General features: G+C 58.8%; 3 protein-coding genes across 3 annotated transcripts; 2 read left to right on the top strand and 1 right to left on the bottom strand.

Moving 5' to 3' along the window:
- Window positions 1–1615: 1615 nt before the first annotated feature.
- INO80B (INO80 complex subunit B) lies at window positions 1616–4599 on the top strand. The gene is made up of 5 exons (XM_070948850.1): window positions 1616–1802; window positions 1879–2071; window positions 2247–2365; window positions 2885–3060; window positions 3590–4599. The coding sequence occupies exons 1-5, from the start codon at window positions 1742–1744 to the stop codon at window positions 4052–4054; spliced, it is 1014 nt and encodes a 337-aa protein (XP_070804951.1). The 5' UTR covers window positions 1616–1741; the 3' UTR covers window positions 4055–4599.
- Window positions 4600–8317: 3718 nt separating this feature from the next.
- WBP1 (WW domain binding protein 1) lies at window positions 8318–10001 on the top strand. Its single transcript, XM_070948472.1, has 4 exons — window positions 8318–8441; window positions 8517–8619; window positions 8737–8898; window positions 8983–10001. The coding sequence occupies exons 1-4, from the start codon at window positions 8358–8360 to the stop codon at window positions 9570–9572; spliced, it is 939 nt and encodes a 312-aa protein (XP_070804573.1). The 5' UTR covers window positions 8318–8357; the 3' UTR covers window positions 9573–10001.
- Window positions 10002–10371: 370 nt separating this feature from the next.
- Window positions 10372–13505, bottom strand: MOGS (mannosyl-oligosaccharide glucosidase). Its single transcript, XM_070948425.1, has 4 exons — window positions 13169–13505; window positions 12853–13073; window positions 12343–12533; window positions 10372–12263 (listed from the first exon to the last, which is right to left on the bottom strand). Exons 1-4 carry the CDS (start codon window positions 13503–13505, stop codon window positions 10544–10546), a joined length of 2469 nt encoding a protein of 822 aa, XP_070804526.1. The 3' UTR covers window positions 10372–10543.
- Between the last annotated feature and the right edge of the window lie 290 nt (window positions 13506–13795).

Here is a 13795-nt window from a genome sequence, read left to right on the forward strand (position 1 = left end):
CTGAGAGGATTTGCAAAGATTGGCAGAAAATCCCCCAATCCAGGTGTGCAAAGCTTATTGTATCGTACCCAAAATGACTCCAGGCTGTAATTGCTGCCAAAGATTTTTTCAACAAAGTACTAAGTGAAGGGTCTGAATATTTATGCCAATGTAATATTTCAGGGTTTTTGCTTAATAAATTTTACAGACATTTCTAAAATTCTGTTTTCACTTTGTCATTATGGGGTACTGAGCGTAGATTAATGAGAAAAAAAATGAATTTCAATGACTGTAGAATTAGGCTGCAGCCTAACAAAATTGACAAAAGTGAAGCGGGAGTGCACTGTATATTGTTGAGCAAGGGAGAATGGCCCTTTGCATCTTCTGAAAGGGATGTCAAAAGTGACGGTTCTGATTCTCATTTCACAGAAGGAGCGTGTCAAGCAGCTAAGAGAAGCGGCCCTCCGAAGTCCTGCCGTCACTTAGTTCAGCGCATCATGGCCGTCCTGAGAGCTGGATTGTTGATGGTCCCTATAGCAGAGAAGGGAGTGAGCGAGTGCCCAGTTCAGCTGCATGCAGGGCAGGGCAAGGCAGCCCTTGATGCTGAGCTGAAGGCAGGCTCTGCGCTTCCTCCAGGCAGACTTCAGACACATTGTGGGGCTAGGAAAGGCCACTGTGTGACCCCCCCCAAAACACCTGCAGAGCAGGAACCGCTGCCAGAGCTGCGACTTCCCAGCCAGAGACCCAAAGAGGTGCCCCGCCCTTTGTCAGGCCTGGTTATGAGGAGCGACCTGAGGGTCGTGGCGCATCGGCACTCTTCCTCGGCCTGAGTGGGATGCGCCTGACGGTAGTGGCGCTCCAGCATCCAGTCTCCCTTTGGCTCAAGGCGGGGAAGCGACCGAGGAGCCTCCGGCCTTGTCTGCTGTATGCAGGCCTAGCTGGGGGAAATGGAACCAGGCACCCGTCTGCCGGAGAACTAAGACGCGTCCCTTGGAGCAGCGCAGCTGGTTTCCCGCTCCCGCCCTGCCCCACCGGGTGCCCCTCTCTCCAGTGGTGGGTTTCAACATTTTTTACTACCGGTTCTGTGGGTGTGGCTTGGTAGGCGTGGCATGTCTTGGTGGGCATGTCTTGGTGGGTGTGGCAGGGGAAGGATACTGTAAAATCTCCATTCCCTCCTCACTTTAGGGGAAGGATATGGCACAATCCCCATTTCCTCCCAAACAGCTGGGACTCGGGAGGCAGAGAAGAGATGGGGGTGTGGTCAGTCAGAATTTTTACTACCGGTTCTCCAGAACTGGTCAGAACCTGCTGAAACCCACCTCTGCCTCTCTCTTGCTCGGGAAGGGAAGGATTCACCCCGCCCCCACCCCCCGCCGTGCGGAAGCCACGGACGCTGCGCGATTGCTAGTTTTTGTCCCTAACCGGCCTCCGTCTCCATCGGCGGTTTTCGCCGATTCCAGGCTTCGAGTCCCGCGCCTCGCTGGGAATTCTGGGAGTTGAAGGCCAACCCAGCTTGAAGTGGCTGAACCCGCGGGGCCACTCCCTCTGCGCCTCCCCTCCCCGCTACCTCGACCTCCTTGAGGGCTGAAGCGGGGCGGCCCGCCACTCGCCAGCAGCACCCGGAGGAGAGACGGCCGCAACCGAGGGCCACTGAGGCGCCTGCGCCGTGTCGCTCCTGGCGGGCGGGGCCGTGTCAGGGGACTTCCGGCTCCGGTTCCTTCCGGCGGAAGAAGGGCGGCGGCGCTCCCGGCGGCGGCCGAGGATGAGCAAGGCGTGGCGTCGCGCGGAGGCCCCGGGCGGCAGGATGGAGGGCGGCCGGCGGGGTAAGCGGGGCCCGGCGGGGCGGCCGGTCGGGGGCGCCGCTGCCTGGCGGGGACCTGAGCGGCTCGTTCTTGGCAGGCGAGGCGGCGGCGGCGGCGGCGGAGGATCCGGGCGGGCACGGCGCCCACAGGAAGAAGCACAAGAAGCACAAGAAGAAGCACAAGAAGCGGCACCACCGGGAGGAGCCCGGCCTGGACCCCGCGGCCGCCCTGCCCAAGCCGCAGCTGAAGCTCAAGATCAAGCTGGGCGGCCAGATCCTGGGCACCAAGAGGTAGGCGGGCGCTGGGCGCCTCTTCCCTGCCGGCTGCCGGTTGTCGCCGCATCCCGGTGGGTGGCCGGGGGCGGGAGGGGGCGCCTTTGCCTCCCCCGGGGACCCTCCGGGGCTGAGCTAACTGGCCGCTATTGCCACGCCCCGCTCGAAGCCCCCCCTGCTCTTGTCCCTCCAGTGTCCCAACCTTCAGCGTGATCCCCGAGAGGCCCCGGTCCCCCTCCCCTCTGATGGGGGCAGAGGACGAGGAGGAGCCCATGGAAGGCGTGCCCATCGAGCAGTACCGGGCGTGGCTGGGTGAGCAGCACGGGCTCTGAACGTCCTTTGGGTGTTTGGGTGGGTCCCTTCTCTCCATCCCGAGAGGTTGCTTAGCCACGCCGGCTCTTCCTATTTACCCTGGAGAGCCGCCAGACGAGCTTCCAGGTCTAACCCTAGTCAGATAATTATTTCCCTCTTTTGTCCTAGCAGGTGCCTCTTCATCCTCACAGTATGTGGCCCTTGTCTGCTAACATCTAAAACCAAACAACTGTGGGGGTTGAAGGGGGGGGGATTGAAGGGCTGTACAATTTGCCCAATGAAAACAACCTCTTTTAGAGTAGAATTCCAGAGATAGTTATTGATTGACGAAGACTTACCAATGCTGTTGTTTTTTTTTAAACTTTCTCAAAGGTTGGTGACCTCCTTGGCATCTCCTTATTGTTATTTGGTACTCATCCTGCAAATTCTGAATTAAATGCCAACATACAAATTAGCATCAAAAAAGGAGGTGTTCCATCTCCCTGGCCAGACTCGAGGTGAATCCTCTTCTCTCCGCAGATGAAGACAGCAACCTGGAGCCATCCTCATTGCCAGAACTTGATCCAGAAATGGGCTTCCCAGCACGGGAGGAAGAAGAGGAGCAGCGGTGGCTGGATGCTCTGGAGCGTGGGGAGCTGGATGACAACGGGGAACTGAAAAAAGAGGTGGATGAGTCCCTGCTCACTGCCCGGCAGGTGAGGAACTAGGCCCAATGCAAGAATTTCCTGTGGCCAAGAAGACCACAGCAATGAAGAGGCCCTTTATCCATGGCAGCATCAGTGAGCTCAGGTGGGGGAAGGAAAGAGGATCTTAGGAGTCCCCAGCTACTTTACTCTGCTACATGTCCCCCTCTGCCTCCTAGCAGCCAGGCAGGTGTCTCTTCTACAGCTAAGCCAAGTCAGCCTCCTTCCTTCTGAACTTCAGGACCTTCCTGTCCACATTTGGTCTATACCACCCCCTCAACCCCATAATCCTGGTTGCCAGTTTTAAGAGCAGAGGGGGCATCCAATCTAGGTTGGGCCCAGAGAGGAGGATATAGGGTGTGTAGCCAAGGAGGATCTCTACCGTATCAAGATGGCTTTAGGGGAGGGCCTTTATCGGGATGGCATAATTTCTCTGGTACCTCCTGGCTGCTGCTGGTGCCATAAGGCACTGAGGCCTTCCTCTTGCCTCTGCATCTAGATGGGTGTTGTCAGCCATCCCTTCTCCTCTTTCTGTCCGCAGAAAGCCCTCCTGCACAAACAGCAGAGCCAGCCCTTGCTGGAGCTGCCCATGGGATACAAGGCCAAGGAGCTGACAGAAGAGATGCTGGTGAAGCGAGAAGAACGGGCTCGTAAGCGGCGGCTCCAAGCTGCCAAAAAGGCCGAGGAAAACAAGAATCAAACCATTGAGCGCCTCACCAAGACCAGCAAGGCCAAAGTGAAGACGCTGCGTGAGCGCAAGGCCAAAAGCATGGCAGTCCCCACAGTGAGCTACCGCAGTGCTGCCTCTGGAATCACCGTCTCTTTCCCGCCAGGAACTTCCCTGCCCGTGTTGCCCTCCCTCCCAAGGGTAGTGCCTCCCCCCATGCCGTGTGGGGTTATCGGCTGCCCCAACCTCAAGCGGTACTCCTGTTCCCGCACTGGGATCCCCCTTTGTAGCCTGAATTGTTACAAAAAGAACCTGCTGTTTCAGGAGGTGCCAGCATAGTTACTCTGGTGAACAGTCGGTGCCCGGCGGTCACCCTGAAGGCCTCTGTGGTCTGGAAGGGGTGTGCCAGCTCTGTTCCCAGGTGGCTGCGGGCAGAGGGGCAAGATGTGGATGTCCAAACAGACTTGGGATCTGTACGGCAGCCAATTCAGGAACAAGCACATCTCTGGCTGTGCACAGTGCGAGCCCCTTGGACAGCTCCTCTTGCTGCAGCGACTGTGTTGAAAATGGAGGGCTCTGTTCCCCTTGAGCCACTGCAGTGGGGAGGAGAGAACAGGACCATGGTGTGTGCATATGTATGTATGTATGTATGTATGTATGTATACAGACTTGGGAGACGGTGTCAGTGGTGACGGGCATTATTTCTTGCCTTTCTGGGGGCTGCTTCTTCTCAAGACGGATGGAAGCAGAAGTACTCGTCATTTGTACAGGATGCAGAAGAAAGTGGCTGGTTGCTGGCAGGTCTTCACTAAGTCAATCAGCTTGCAGGAAAATTGATTTATTGTCAACATTAAAGATACCCTGAAACTAACTTGAGAAACTCAGATGGGCTCCTTGTTCCTCAGTTTTTCCTACCAGGGAGCTCTCCAAGGAGAAACTGGGAAGATTTAAGGGAGATTTTGGCAAGTGATTTCAGAGAAGCTACCGATGGCAGTGGCTGCAGGGCCATCTGCTTTCCCCCTGCCCTTGGTACTACCCAGCCCCTTAGGCTAGCATTGCTGCGACTGGCCAGAATCTGCATCCAAGTACTGGTTTCTGTCTTGTGAGGGGCTTTGGATGAGGGGACCCTCAGCCCTGTGAGTGCCGTTGAGTGTGGTGTCCTTCTGGGTTGCCCATGAAGATGCCAGAGTAGTTATGGGGAAGGAAAGGTTGCGTTCGAGGTGCCCCATGTATTAATCCTGAAGAGCCAGTAGTACAGTGGACTAAAGCACTGTTATTAACATCTGCTTGCAATTACTGCAAGTTCAAATCTCACCAGGCTCAAGGTTGACTCAGCCTTCCATCCTTTCAAAGGTAGGTGAAATGAGGACCCAGATTGTGGGGGCAATAAGCTGACTTTGTATAAATATACAAAAGTATGAAGGCTATTGCTTAACGCATTGTAAGCCGCCCTGAGTGTCCAGAGAAGGGCGGCATATAAATTAAAGCAAAAAAAAAAAAATCCTCTCCCTGAACTGTTGCCCAAAGCTCGGGAGAATGAGGCAATCCATGGGGTTGATGGGAGGGTCACCTGAACGCCAGTGACAACTGGTTATGCGTTCTGGGCCAAGGGGCAGGAATGTGTGGGTGGGGGAAGGGGGTTCAGACTGAAACCATGGAAGCTTTACTCAGAATCCTGCATCTGCAAAAGCACAATTTTATCTCTGGGTAGGTTTATGTCTCCGCCTCAACTTGGGACTCTCCTGGCTTGTGCTGATGGAATAATTAGGTGCTCTGGCCAGAAAGGCTTTGTCCCAGCTTCCTTGTGTGTTGATTGCAGCCATTCCTGGAACAAGAGACGTTCGGGTCACCTGGCGTGGTGGTATAATTTGTTTTTGAACTTGCCCTTCTCCCTCCCTCCCCTTGACTGCAGGAACAGGAGCCTGCATTGTATTGCCATGGTCCACTGGTCGTTGGTTTCCAAGAGCAATTTAAGGCACTGCTAATTCTCCATTATGCCCTGTTTTGCTTGGGGTAGAGATTGCCTGCTGAGGCTCCTCATCCATCAAGAGAGGCAGAAGGATGAAGTGGTTGGAGCAGTAGTAGGTTCCACTTACGTTCACTATCAGTTCGGAATTGGGAGAGCGCTTGCGCGCTCGCTTTCCTCTGCGTGGGCCTTCTGCACATGTGCAGAGCGTCCGTGATGACATCCGGGTGGGTGGGTGGAGCCTCCTGCTGCTGCCACTACCGGTTTGCCCAAACTGGTAGAAACCCACCACTGGGTTGGAGCAGGCATTCTCTGGGGGAGGGGTAAACTCCAGTGTAAACCTAGCCCTCGTCATTTCCAAGAGATGTCAAGAGCTGGCTGTTCAGGAAGGTATAGATTCCTGATAGATTCCCTTCACTTTTCCAAAAGAACCCCCTTGCTCTGAAATAAATTGAAACCTATACAATACTAGTTTAGGCCAGCAGCTAAGGCATCGGCCTAGAACCGGGCAATTGCCAGTTCTAATCCTACCTTAGGCACAAAGCCAACTGGGCTAGTCACTTTCTCAGGGCTAAGAGGTACTTGCAAACACTTCTGAAAAACTTCAGGAAGACTGCAGGGATTTTGATCGGGCAATCTCAAGAGAATCAGATGTGATTGGAAGAAAACAAGTTGAAACTGACACGATACAGTGACCCCACACTATTCTTAATTCCATAGTGCATAGATCAGTGTTTTTATTGCCCGAAAGGTGCTTTTGCAAAAGGCAACAGGACTTTCTTTGCTTAAAGATGTTTCACTTCTCATCCAAGAAGCTTCTTCAGTTCTGAATGAATGGGTTGCCTTTTGAAAAAGCATCTTTGGGACAACCAACATCTGGATGACTAAGAATCTTCATACTTTTCTTGTATGACTTAATATATTTTTATAAATAGAAAAATGAAAAAGACATGGACATAATTATTTGTATCCCTTGGAACAGGGGTGTCACTCAAGGTCAGATCTGGCCTAGAGGCCCGCCCTGGAAACAGCGAAGGGCCGGCCTCAAGAGGTCTCTCTGCCAACGAAAACGGAGCTTGGGAGGGCCACGCACGGCCCGCCCAGGCTCAATTTCTGGCCACGAGGGCCTCCACAAAAACGGAGCTCAGGAAGACCTCACATGGCCTGGCCAGGCTATTTTTGGCTGTGACCGCCTCCTGCAACTGTCTGCCAGCGAAAACTCAGCCCAGGCGGGCTACACACATCCTCCCCGAGCTTCGTTTTCACTGGCAAAGGGCTGCAGGAGGCCGTCGTGGCTAAAAATGGAGACTTGATGAGTGACATCGAGTTGGCCATGCCCTCCTGCCCTCCCCAGGTCATACAAAACCCTGATGCGGCCCTCAATGAAATTGAGTTTTGACACCCCTGCCTTAGAAGTTAGAAATTACTTATGGAATGTAGTGAGCTCACAAGCAGAATATTTGTCCCGTGGGACACGGGCGGTTTACAAATGTGAAATATAAATAAATTACTATCACAGGGATCTTCAGTCTCGGCCAGCCTATTTTAATGGAAAAAAGGTACTTGGGCAGTTTGCGTTATGTGCAGCATAACAAACATGGACAAAAAAAGGGCAGAGTCACCTGAGGAGGACGCCGACAGCCAAGCATGTTAAAGGGCAAAGCTACCAAACCAATGCCAATGTTAACGTGCCCAGAAGGTTAAGATCCATGGAAATGTAGCTAGGCCGCTGCGAGAGGAAAACTGGCTTCAGACTGAGCAGATGGTTTCTTCCTTAAGAAGAAATAACCGCCAAAGGAGATCTTGGCTGACCTGCAACAACCAACACCAACCATCTGACTGAAGTCCAGAGAGAAAAGAAGACTTTGCGAAAAGTGCATTGATGAGCCAGTCCTAGAAGGTCCCTTGGAGGGAATGAAATAAAAACGGCTTCCTGGTATGTGGCAGCAGCTCTGAGAAACTACAGAGGCAGGAAAGGGCGCAAACTGGGAAGATGTTGGGGGGGGGCGGCCAGTGGAGGGCGGCGCTGCTTGCTTCGGGTCCCGACTGTCAGCGCCTTTGGGCCTCTGAGCGCCTCCAGCCCAAGGCTGGAAACGGAGCGGCTGCCTCTGACGATCGCCGGGGGGGATTTTGAGGCTCCGCCGGGGCCGCTCAAGGAGCCCCTAAGCCAGAGGGCCCGGAAGTGGCGGTAGCCGGAAGTCTTGCCCTCCCTCCTCGTCACGGGGTGGATGCGCATTCATCCCTTCCTATTGGTCCGCAAAAGGTCGGCTGCCTCTTCTCCAAGCGGATGGCCGGCGCGCACGTCAATCTTCCTGACCCAGCCCAGTCCTCGGCGCCGGAGGGCGGAGCCGTCTCTGAGTGGCACAGGGGGGTCAGCCGTCCGCGGGGCGGACCCTCGCTCGCCTTTGTCTGCTGTTGTTAGGGGCGAAGGCGAAGTCTGATTGGGTGGCGGGCAAGGTCGCCGCACACCCGATTGGGTCCTGGCCCCGCGGGAGAAGCCCATTGGCGGCGGGCGGCGGGCGGCGGGCGGCGGCGGCGGGGCGGGAGCCGCGCCGGGAGCTATGGCGGCAGCGGCGGCCCGGGCGACAAGGGGATTGGGGAGGCGAGCTGGGCGGCGGGGCGGGATGGACGCGGGGACGGAGGCGGGCCGGCGGCCGGGCCGACCGTAGGGCCGCCATGGAAGCGCCGCGGCCGCCTCCGTCGGACAGGGAGGCGCAGGCCGGGTGGGGCGCGGCGGCGCTGCTGGGCCGGGAGCGGCAGGTGAGGCGCAGGGGGGCGGCGGGGGGGCGGCAGTGGGAGGCGGGCGGGGCTGACGGTGCTGCTGTGTCCCGGCAGGCCCACGAGCTCTGTCCCGGCGTGAAGAGCCAGCCGTACGTGTGCGAGACGGGCCACTGCTGCGGCGAGACCGGCTGCTGCATCTACTACTACGAGCTCTGGTGTAAGCGGGGGGGGGGGGGGGGGGGGCGGCCGCAGGGTCGGCGAGGGCCGGGCGGGCGGCGGCGGCGGCATCTCTGCACCCGGCTGACCGCCTTCCCCCCCCCACGCCCCTCCGCAGGGTTCTGGCTGCTGTGGACGGTCCTGATCCTGTTCAGCTGTTGTTGCGCCTACCGGCACCGTCGCGCCAAGTTGCGCCTGCAGCAGCAGCAGCGGCAGCGCGAGATCAACCTCATTGCCTACCAGGGTGCCTGCAACTACCCGCCCTCCGCGGGGGAGCTCCGTGAGTGGCCCGCTCTGCGCGCCCAGGAGGGGTGGCTTGCCCGACTCTCCCGGCCCTGAGATCCGCGCCTCTCCTCCCTTGCAGGGATGCTGGCCTCCTTCAAGCTGCCGGCCTACGAGGAGGTGGGCCGGCGCCCCGCCACGCCGCCGCCCCCCTACAGCAGCGCCCCCGCCGTCCTCCTCGGGGGCTCCAGCACCTTGACGCTGAGCGGCAGCTCCGAGAACTGCACCAGCTGCTCCTGCGAGTCCAGCTGCCTGACGTCCCCCGGCAGCACCTCCCTGTCGGCCACCGAGGCCAGCAGCCCCAGCCCACGGGAGGGCGAGGGCGACGGGGGCTGCGGCCGCTCCGAGGGGGACGGCTGGGGGCGGGCCGCCGCCTCCCCCAAGCAGACCCTCTTCTCCTCCGGCTTGGAGCTCTTCGGAAGCGACTCGCGGCGCCTCTCCGAGGGGCCCGACGCCCGGGAAGAAAGTAGTCAGGCGCGACACCGGCGCCTGACCGGGGACTCCGGGATCGAGGTGGGCCGAGGCCAAGACGAGGAAGAGGCTGCGGCCGAGGACAGCGAGGAAGAGGAGGGTGCCCGCTTGCTTGGCAAAGGGGTGGCCTGCAGTCAGCACGGGGAGCCCTCTGAAGGGGACGCCGAGGAACTGGCCGCCTCACCAACGTTGCCTGTCTGAAGGAGGGCTCTTGTGCTCGGCTGCCCCACCCACCTCGGAGACTGAGCTGCCTCTTGTTCACTGTGGAGAACTAGCGCCTTATCCTCTGCCCAGCCATATGGATGCCTCCTGCCCTTACCGCTCTGCTCCCTCCTTAGTGCTGGCTTGGGAACCTTCTGGGGACAGGAGCCCAGGGCCCTTGGCAGCAGGGAGGGGAGCTATACTGATTGTGTGTGGTTCCTGCTGCGCTCCAGCTTTGATGTAAGGCATGGTGAAGGTGAAGGCTCAGTCCCTCCCCATTTCCAGGTTGCACTGGGGTTTGCTGGTTGCATGAAGAGATGGCTGTTGCCAACACCAGTCTGCCCTGGGAGCAGGGAGCTGGCCTTCCTGTCGGCCAGTGTCCTACCAGCACCTGGTAGTACTGTGTGCTTATTAAACAGACGCGGAAAATCCTGACTCTGAGGCACTTTCCATTGGGTGGTGGTGAGGGAGGGGGGGCATCAATGTAACATCCAGCTGCTGTGCAGTTGTGGAGGTGCTGCTTGCCAGGTTTGTTGGTTCACGTGAAGCTACTCTAAATGGCATGGAGAACGTTCCCTTTGCCTGCTGGATGAAGCAGTCCATCCTACTAAGCTGGCTTCAGAGATCCTGTGGAAATGTGGCTGCTGGGGTTTCTTTTGGTGGGGGCAGTAACCCCTCCACCATTCCTATAGGGCCATACCCTTACCACCCCCCTCCTATCCAGCCATTCAAAAATTAGGAATGCCTTTACTGCCCAGGCTTCCAAAGGAGGGGAGCTAAAGCTTTGAAGCTTCTCAGCTTTATTTCAATATGAAATTTCTTACATTTAGGCACTGCCCACCTCACTGAGTTGAATGCCTACCCATGAAGTAGGGCAGAGGGAAAGGTCAACGCCCGCGTCCCTTTGCCAGAATCCTGCACCAGCCACTCCAGCTAAGCTGCCCAGGGATACAGGAGCACCAGCAAGCTAATCAGTATTCTTCTGCCATCATGAGCACAACCAGAGCTGACCAGCCCGTGAAGGGATAACACCCTTGCCCCCGGCCTGTGCTGTCGTTATACTGCTCCCAGACATAGCCAGAGTCCAGGTATTGCTGGAGGACGTTGCCAATGACATTGGTGCGCAGCTCATGGTATAGCTTGGATGCCTCCTCCCGGTAGGGCCCCTCGACTTGGCTGTAGTGATGCAAAGCCCGCACTGCAAGGTAGTTCATGTTGATCCAGACGGCTCCCCTCCAGTAAGGGGGGTCGTGCTCTGTGTTGCGCTTGAGGTAGAAGGGGCTGCTACGCGACAGAGAACGCAAGCCGAAGGGCGTCCACAGCTTCTGCTTGTTCTTCATGTCTGCCAGGAGGCTGCCCAGCTGCCGGGAATCAGGGCGCAGGAGCTGCAGTAGCAGGGGGAAGAGGCTCACATAGCCAAGAGCCCCTCCCACAAACTGCAACCGTGGTGATTTGCGGACCACTCGGACCAGCCTTGGAATGGGCGAGGGTTGGCCAGGAGGAGGGGGCTGAAGGCGCTCGCGCTCCAGGGCCACCACCTGGGTGTGGTTGCCATAGTCAGCAAAAGTGTTTAGTGCCTCCGACCAGTGGTGCCGCTGTAGCAGTTCATTGTCTGCGAGCCACTCAGCCATGTGCGTGTAGTCGTTCTCCGCTTCTCCCACCCGTGTGGCCACCTCAGCCATCACAGCGGAGGCTACGGCCATCCAACAGCGCAAATCCAGGTGACGCTCATCCTCTGAGGGGTGGGAGGCCCTGGGATAATCGTCTAGCCCAGAGGTCAGGGTTTTAGGGTTCAGGAAAAGCTGAGTGTCCTGGTCCCGGCCACGCCATCGGAAGGTGTAGGGCAAGGGTCCTGCCTGCGTGTGATTGTACCAGCCATACCAGCTTTGCAGGCGAGGATAAATGCGGCGGAGGTAGCCCTGCTCCACCGCCCCTTGCCTGAGCAACTGCTGCAGCACTAAGAAGAAAGTGGGAGGGTTGCCCGCCTGGCTGTGCTGCACCACAAACTCCGGGGGCACTTTTGCCAGGGCTTCGTCCCCCAGGATCTGCTCGCGGGGGATCCAGCCCTCAACATTCATGAGGTCGAACCAGTGAGCCAGCACCTCCCGGCTCAGGGCTGGGTCCCAGCGTGCGAGAAGGAGCTGGTGGAAGCCTTCATCCCACAGGAAGCCCCGGGGAAAGAAGGAGCGGGAGGGCACTGCTGTGAAGAGAGAGCCTGCAGGGTACGGCTGGGGGGCCTCTGTGTAGGGGGACTGAACCAGCGAGTGCCCATGGAAGTAGCCCATCCCGCCCAGCATGTTGCTGAGAAGAGCCCGGGCAAAGTGTTGCTCCTGCTCAGAGAAGCCCTTACGGGAGAGGCCGAAGGTCTCCTCAAAGCGCTGCTCAAAGGCGACCACGTGTTTGTCCAGCTCTTGTGTCAGCGTCTCTGCCAGGAGCCGGTCTGGACGGTCAGGCACACTGCCTGACTCAAAAGCCACTTCAACGCGGCAGGGCACAGCCACCGTCACCTGGTGAATTAGGAGCTGGCTGCGTAACTCTCTGTCCCCTGCTTGGCCTTGATAGACGTCCACGCCAAAGTAATGGCGCTTGGGAAGCCCCGGTGGAGCGTAGGAAAACCGTGGTCTCAGGCTTGATTTCACCACGTCAGTCAGGTGATGCAGTCCTTCCGCCATCGCCTGCAGGTGATTATACCTAGTGGGAGACAGAAAGGTGTGGGAAACCTCTGTGGGAAAGCCTGGCCCCTCACTCCCTGAGCAACAATGTTCCCTACCTGGCATAAAGGGGGGTGCCGGTCTCTGTGGTGGGCGGCTTGAATGTCACAGTGAAATTCCCCAGTTCTTCTGTCTGTCCTCTTAGTGATGCCAGCCGACTATTCTCCTCTATCAGAGGCTGCAGTCTTCCTTGCCCATCGGTTGCCACGTAGAAAAGGAGGGAAATGAAGGGAGGTGTGGGCCCCATCCTCTAAATGCACAAAGATGACACAAGAAAGCAGACAACCCCCTTAATTTCTTGCTTCCCTACAGCTGTGGTTGTAACTAGACTGCCAAGAGAAAAAAACAGCCTTTGTTTGCTTCCTTTTGCTTTCCAGTCACCCAAGGCTGCAAGCTGAACTTCCAAGTTTGACCTGGCATGGCAGCCACGTTGCTCAGCCAAGCAGCCGGAAGGCCACGCAACCGCCCACCTCCCGCCAGTAAGGAAGTGGAACAGATGCCTCCTAATAAGAAGCGTGTCACTCAGGAAATCCCCCCCAAGTGGGACAGGCCCCTTTCCCCCCACTCACTTCTGGGCGAACCGTCACTCTCCAGCTCCAGTCTCCGCCGTGTTGCCCGCCGGGACGCTTCACGACCTCCGTCTGCAGGCTGAAGCCCAGGTCTTGGATCTCCTGCACCCCAAAATGGGTGCCGTCGTGAAGCAGCCAGCCGTAGCGAGGGAGGCCGTCGCTCTGTTCGCAGGTGTGCCGCAGCCGCACGTCCCCCTCCAGCTGCTGCAGCCACATTAAGCCTGCGGGAAGGATCCACATGTGACGGCCGGCAGCGGGCGGGTCAAGGGCCGCCGGGCCGCCGCAACAGTCCCCCCCCCCCCCGCCGCCTCCTCACCTGCCACCGGCGAGCGCGGGCTGCGCGTCTTCATGCCGAAGTAGACCTGGGGCCGGTAGGAGCCCCAGAAGCGGGCGGGCGCGGCGACGGGGCCGGTGCTGCCGGGCGGGAGGGCGCGGGGCGACGCGTGCGGGGCCACCAGGCGCGCGGCGGGCCCCCACCGGGCGTAAAGGCCGCAGCCCAGCAGCACCAGCAGCAGCAGCAACGCCGGCAGCACGAAAAGCGGCGGCCTCGCGTCCCCGGCCGCCCCCCGCTCCCGCCGCCCGGGCCCGCGAGGGCCCCGCTCCTGCGCTCGCACGCCCTCCGGGCCCGCCCGCCGCCGCCGCTCGCGCGCCATCCGACCTCGCGCTCCCCGGCCGGCGCCTGCCCACCGACGTGTCCCTGCGCCACTCCCGGCAGGCCCCGCGCCGCCTTCGCGCCCCGGGGCACTCTGGGAAGGCGAGTTCCTGCCGCGTAACCTCGCCCCCGCAGGGGAGGGGTGGAGTCTGGCGCTCCCGGGGTGGCTTCCTTGTGGCCTTCCGTCCCGCAAGAGCAGGCCCGGCTGCTTGGCTCTTAAGGCCGGAGGCGCAACCAGCGCTCGAGACAGATGGCCGGCTAAGCTCAACGTGGAGCCCGGCGCGCCTCTCT

Source organism: Pituophis catenifer, unplaced genomic scaffold (genome assembly GCF_029215685.1).
Source record: "Pituophis catenifer annectens isolate HBS135680 unplaced genomic scaffold, rPitCat1.0.hap2 SCAF_8, whole genome shotgun sequence".
NCBI classification, from domain to species: domain Eukaryota; kingdom Metazoa; phylum Chordata; class Lepidosauria; order Squamata; family Colubridae; genus Pituophis; species Pituophis catenifer.

Excerpts from the sequence above, each read along its gene's own strand:
- INO80B (XM_070948850.1), top strand. The coding sequence starts at position 1,742 with ATGAGCAAGGCGTGGCGTCGCGCGGAGGCCCCGGGCGGCAGGATGGAG. Across the intron at positions 1,803-1,878 it reads GATGGAGGGCGGCCGGCGGG|GCGAGGCGGCGGCGGCGGCG; the intron begins GTAAGCGGGGCC and ends CGTTCTTGGCAG. Across the intron at positions 2,366-2,884 it reads GCAGTACCGGGCGTGGCTGG|ATGAAGACAGCAACCTGGAG; the intron begins GTGAGCAGCACG and ends TTCTCTCCGCAG.
- MOGS (XM_070948425.1), bottom strand. The coding sequence starts at position 13,505 with ATGGCGCGCGAGCGGCGGCGGCGGGCGGGCCCGGAGGGCGTGCGAGCG. Across the intron at positions 13,074-13,168 it reads CCCGCGCTCGCCGGTGGCAG|GCTTAATGTGGCTGCAGCAG; the intron begins GTGAGGAGGCGG and ends TCCTTCCCGCAG. Across the intron at positions 12,534-12,852 it reads GAGTGACGGTTCGCCCAGAA|AGGATGGGGCCCACACCTCC; the intron begins GTGAGTGGGGGG and ends TTGTGCATTTAG.
- WBP1 (XM_070948472.1), top strand. The coding sequence starts at position 8,358 with ATGGAAGCGCCGCGGCCGCCTCCGTCGGACAGGGAGGCGCAGGCCGGG. Across the intron at positions 8,442-8,516 it reads TGCTGGGCCGGGAGCGGCAG|GCCCACGAGCTCTGTCCCGG; the intron begins GTGAGGCGCAGG and ends GTGTCCCGGCAG. Across the intron at positions 8,899-8,982 it reads GCCCTCCGCGGGGGAGCTCC|GGATGCTGGCCTCCTTCAAG; the intron begins GTGAGTGGCCCG and ends CCTCCCTTGCAG.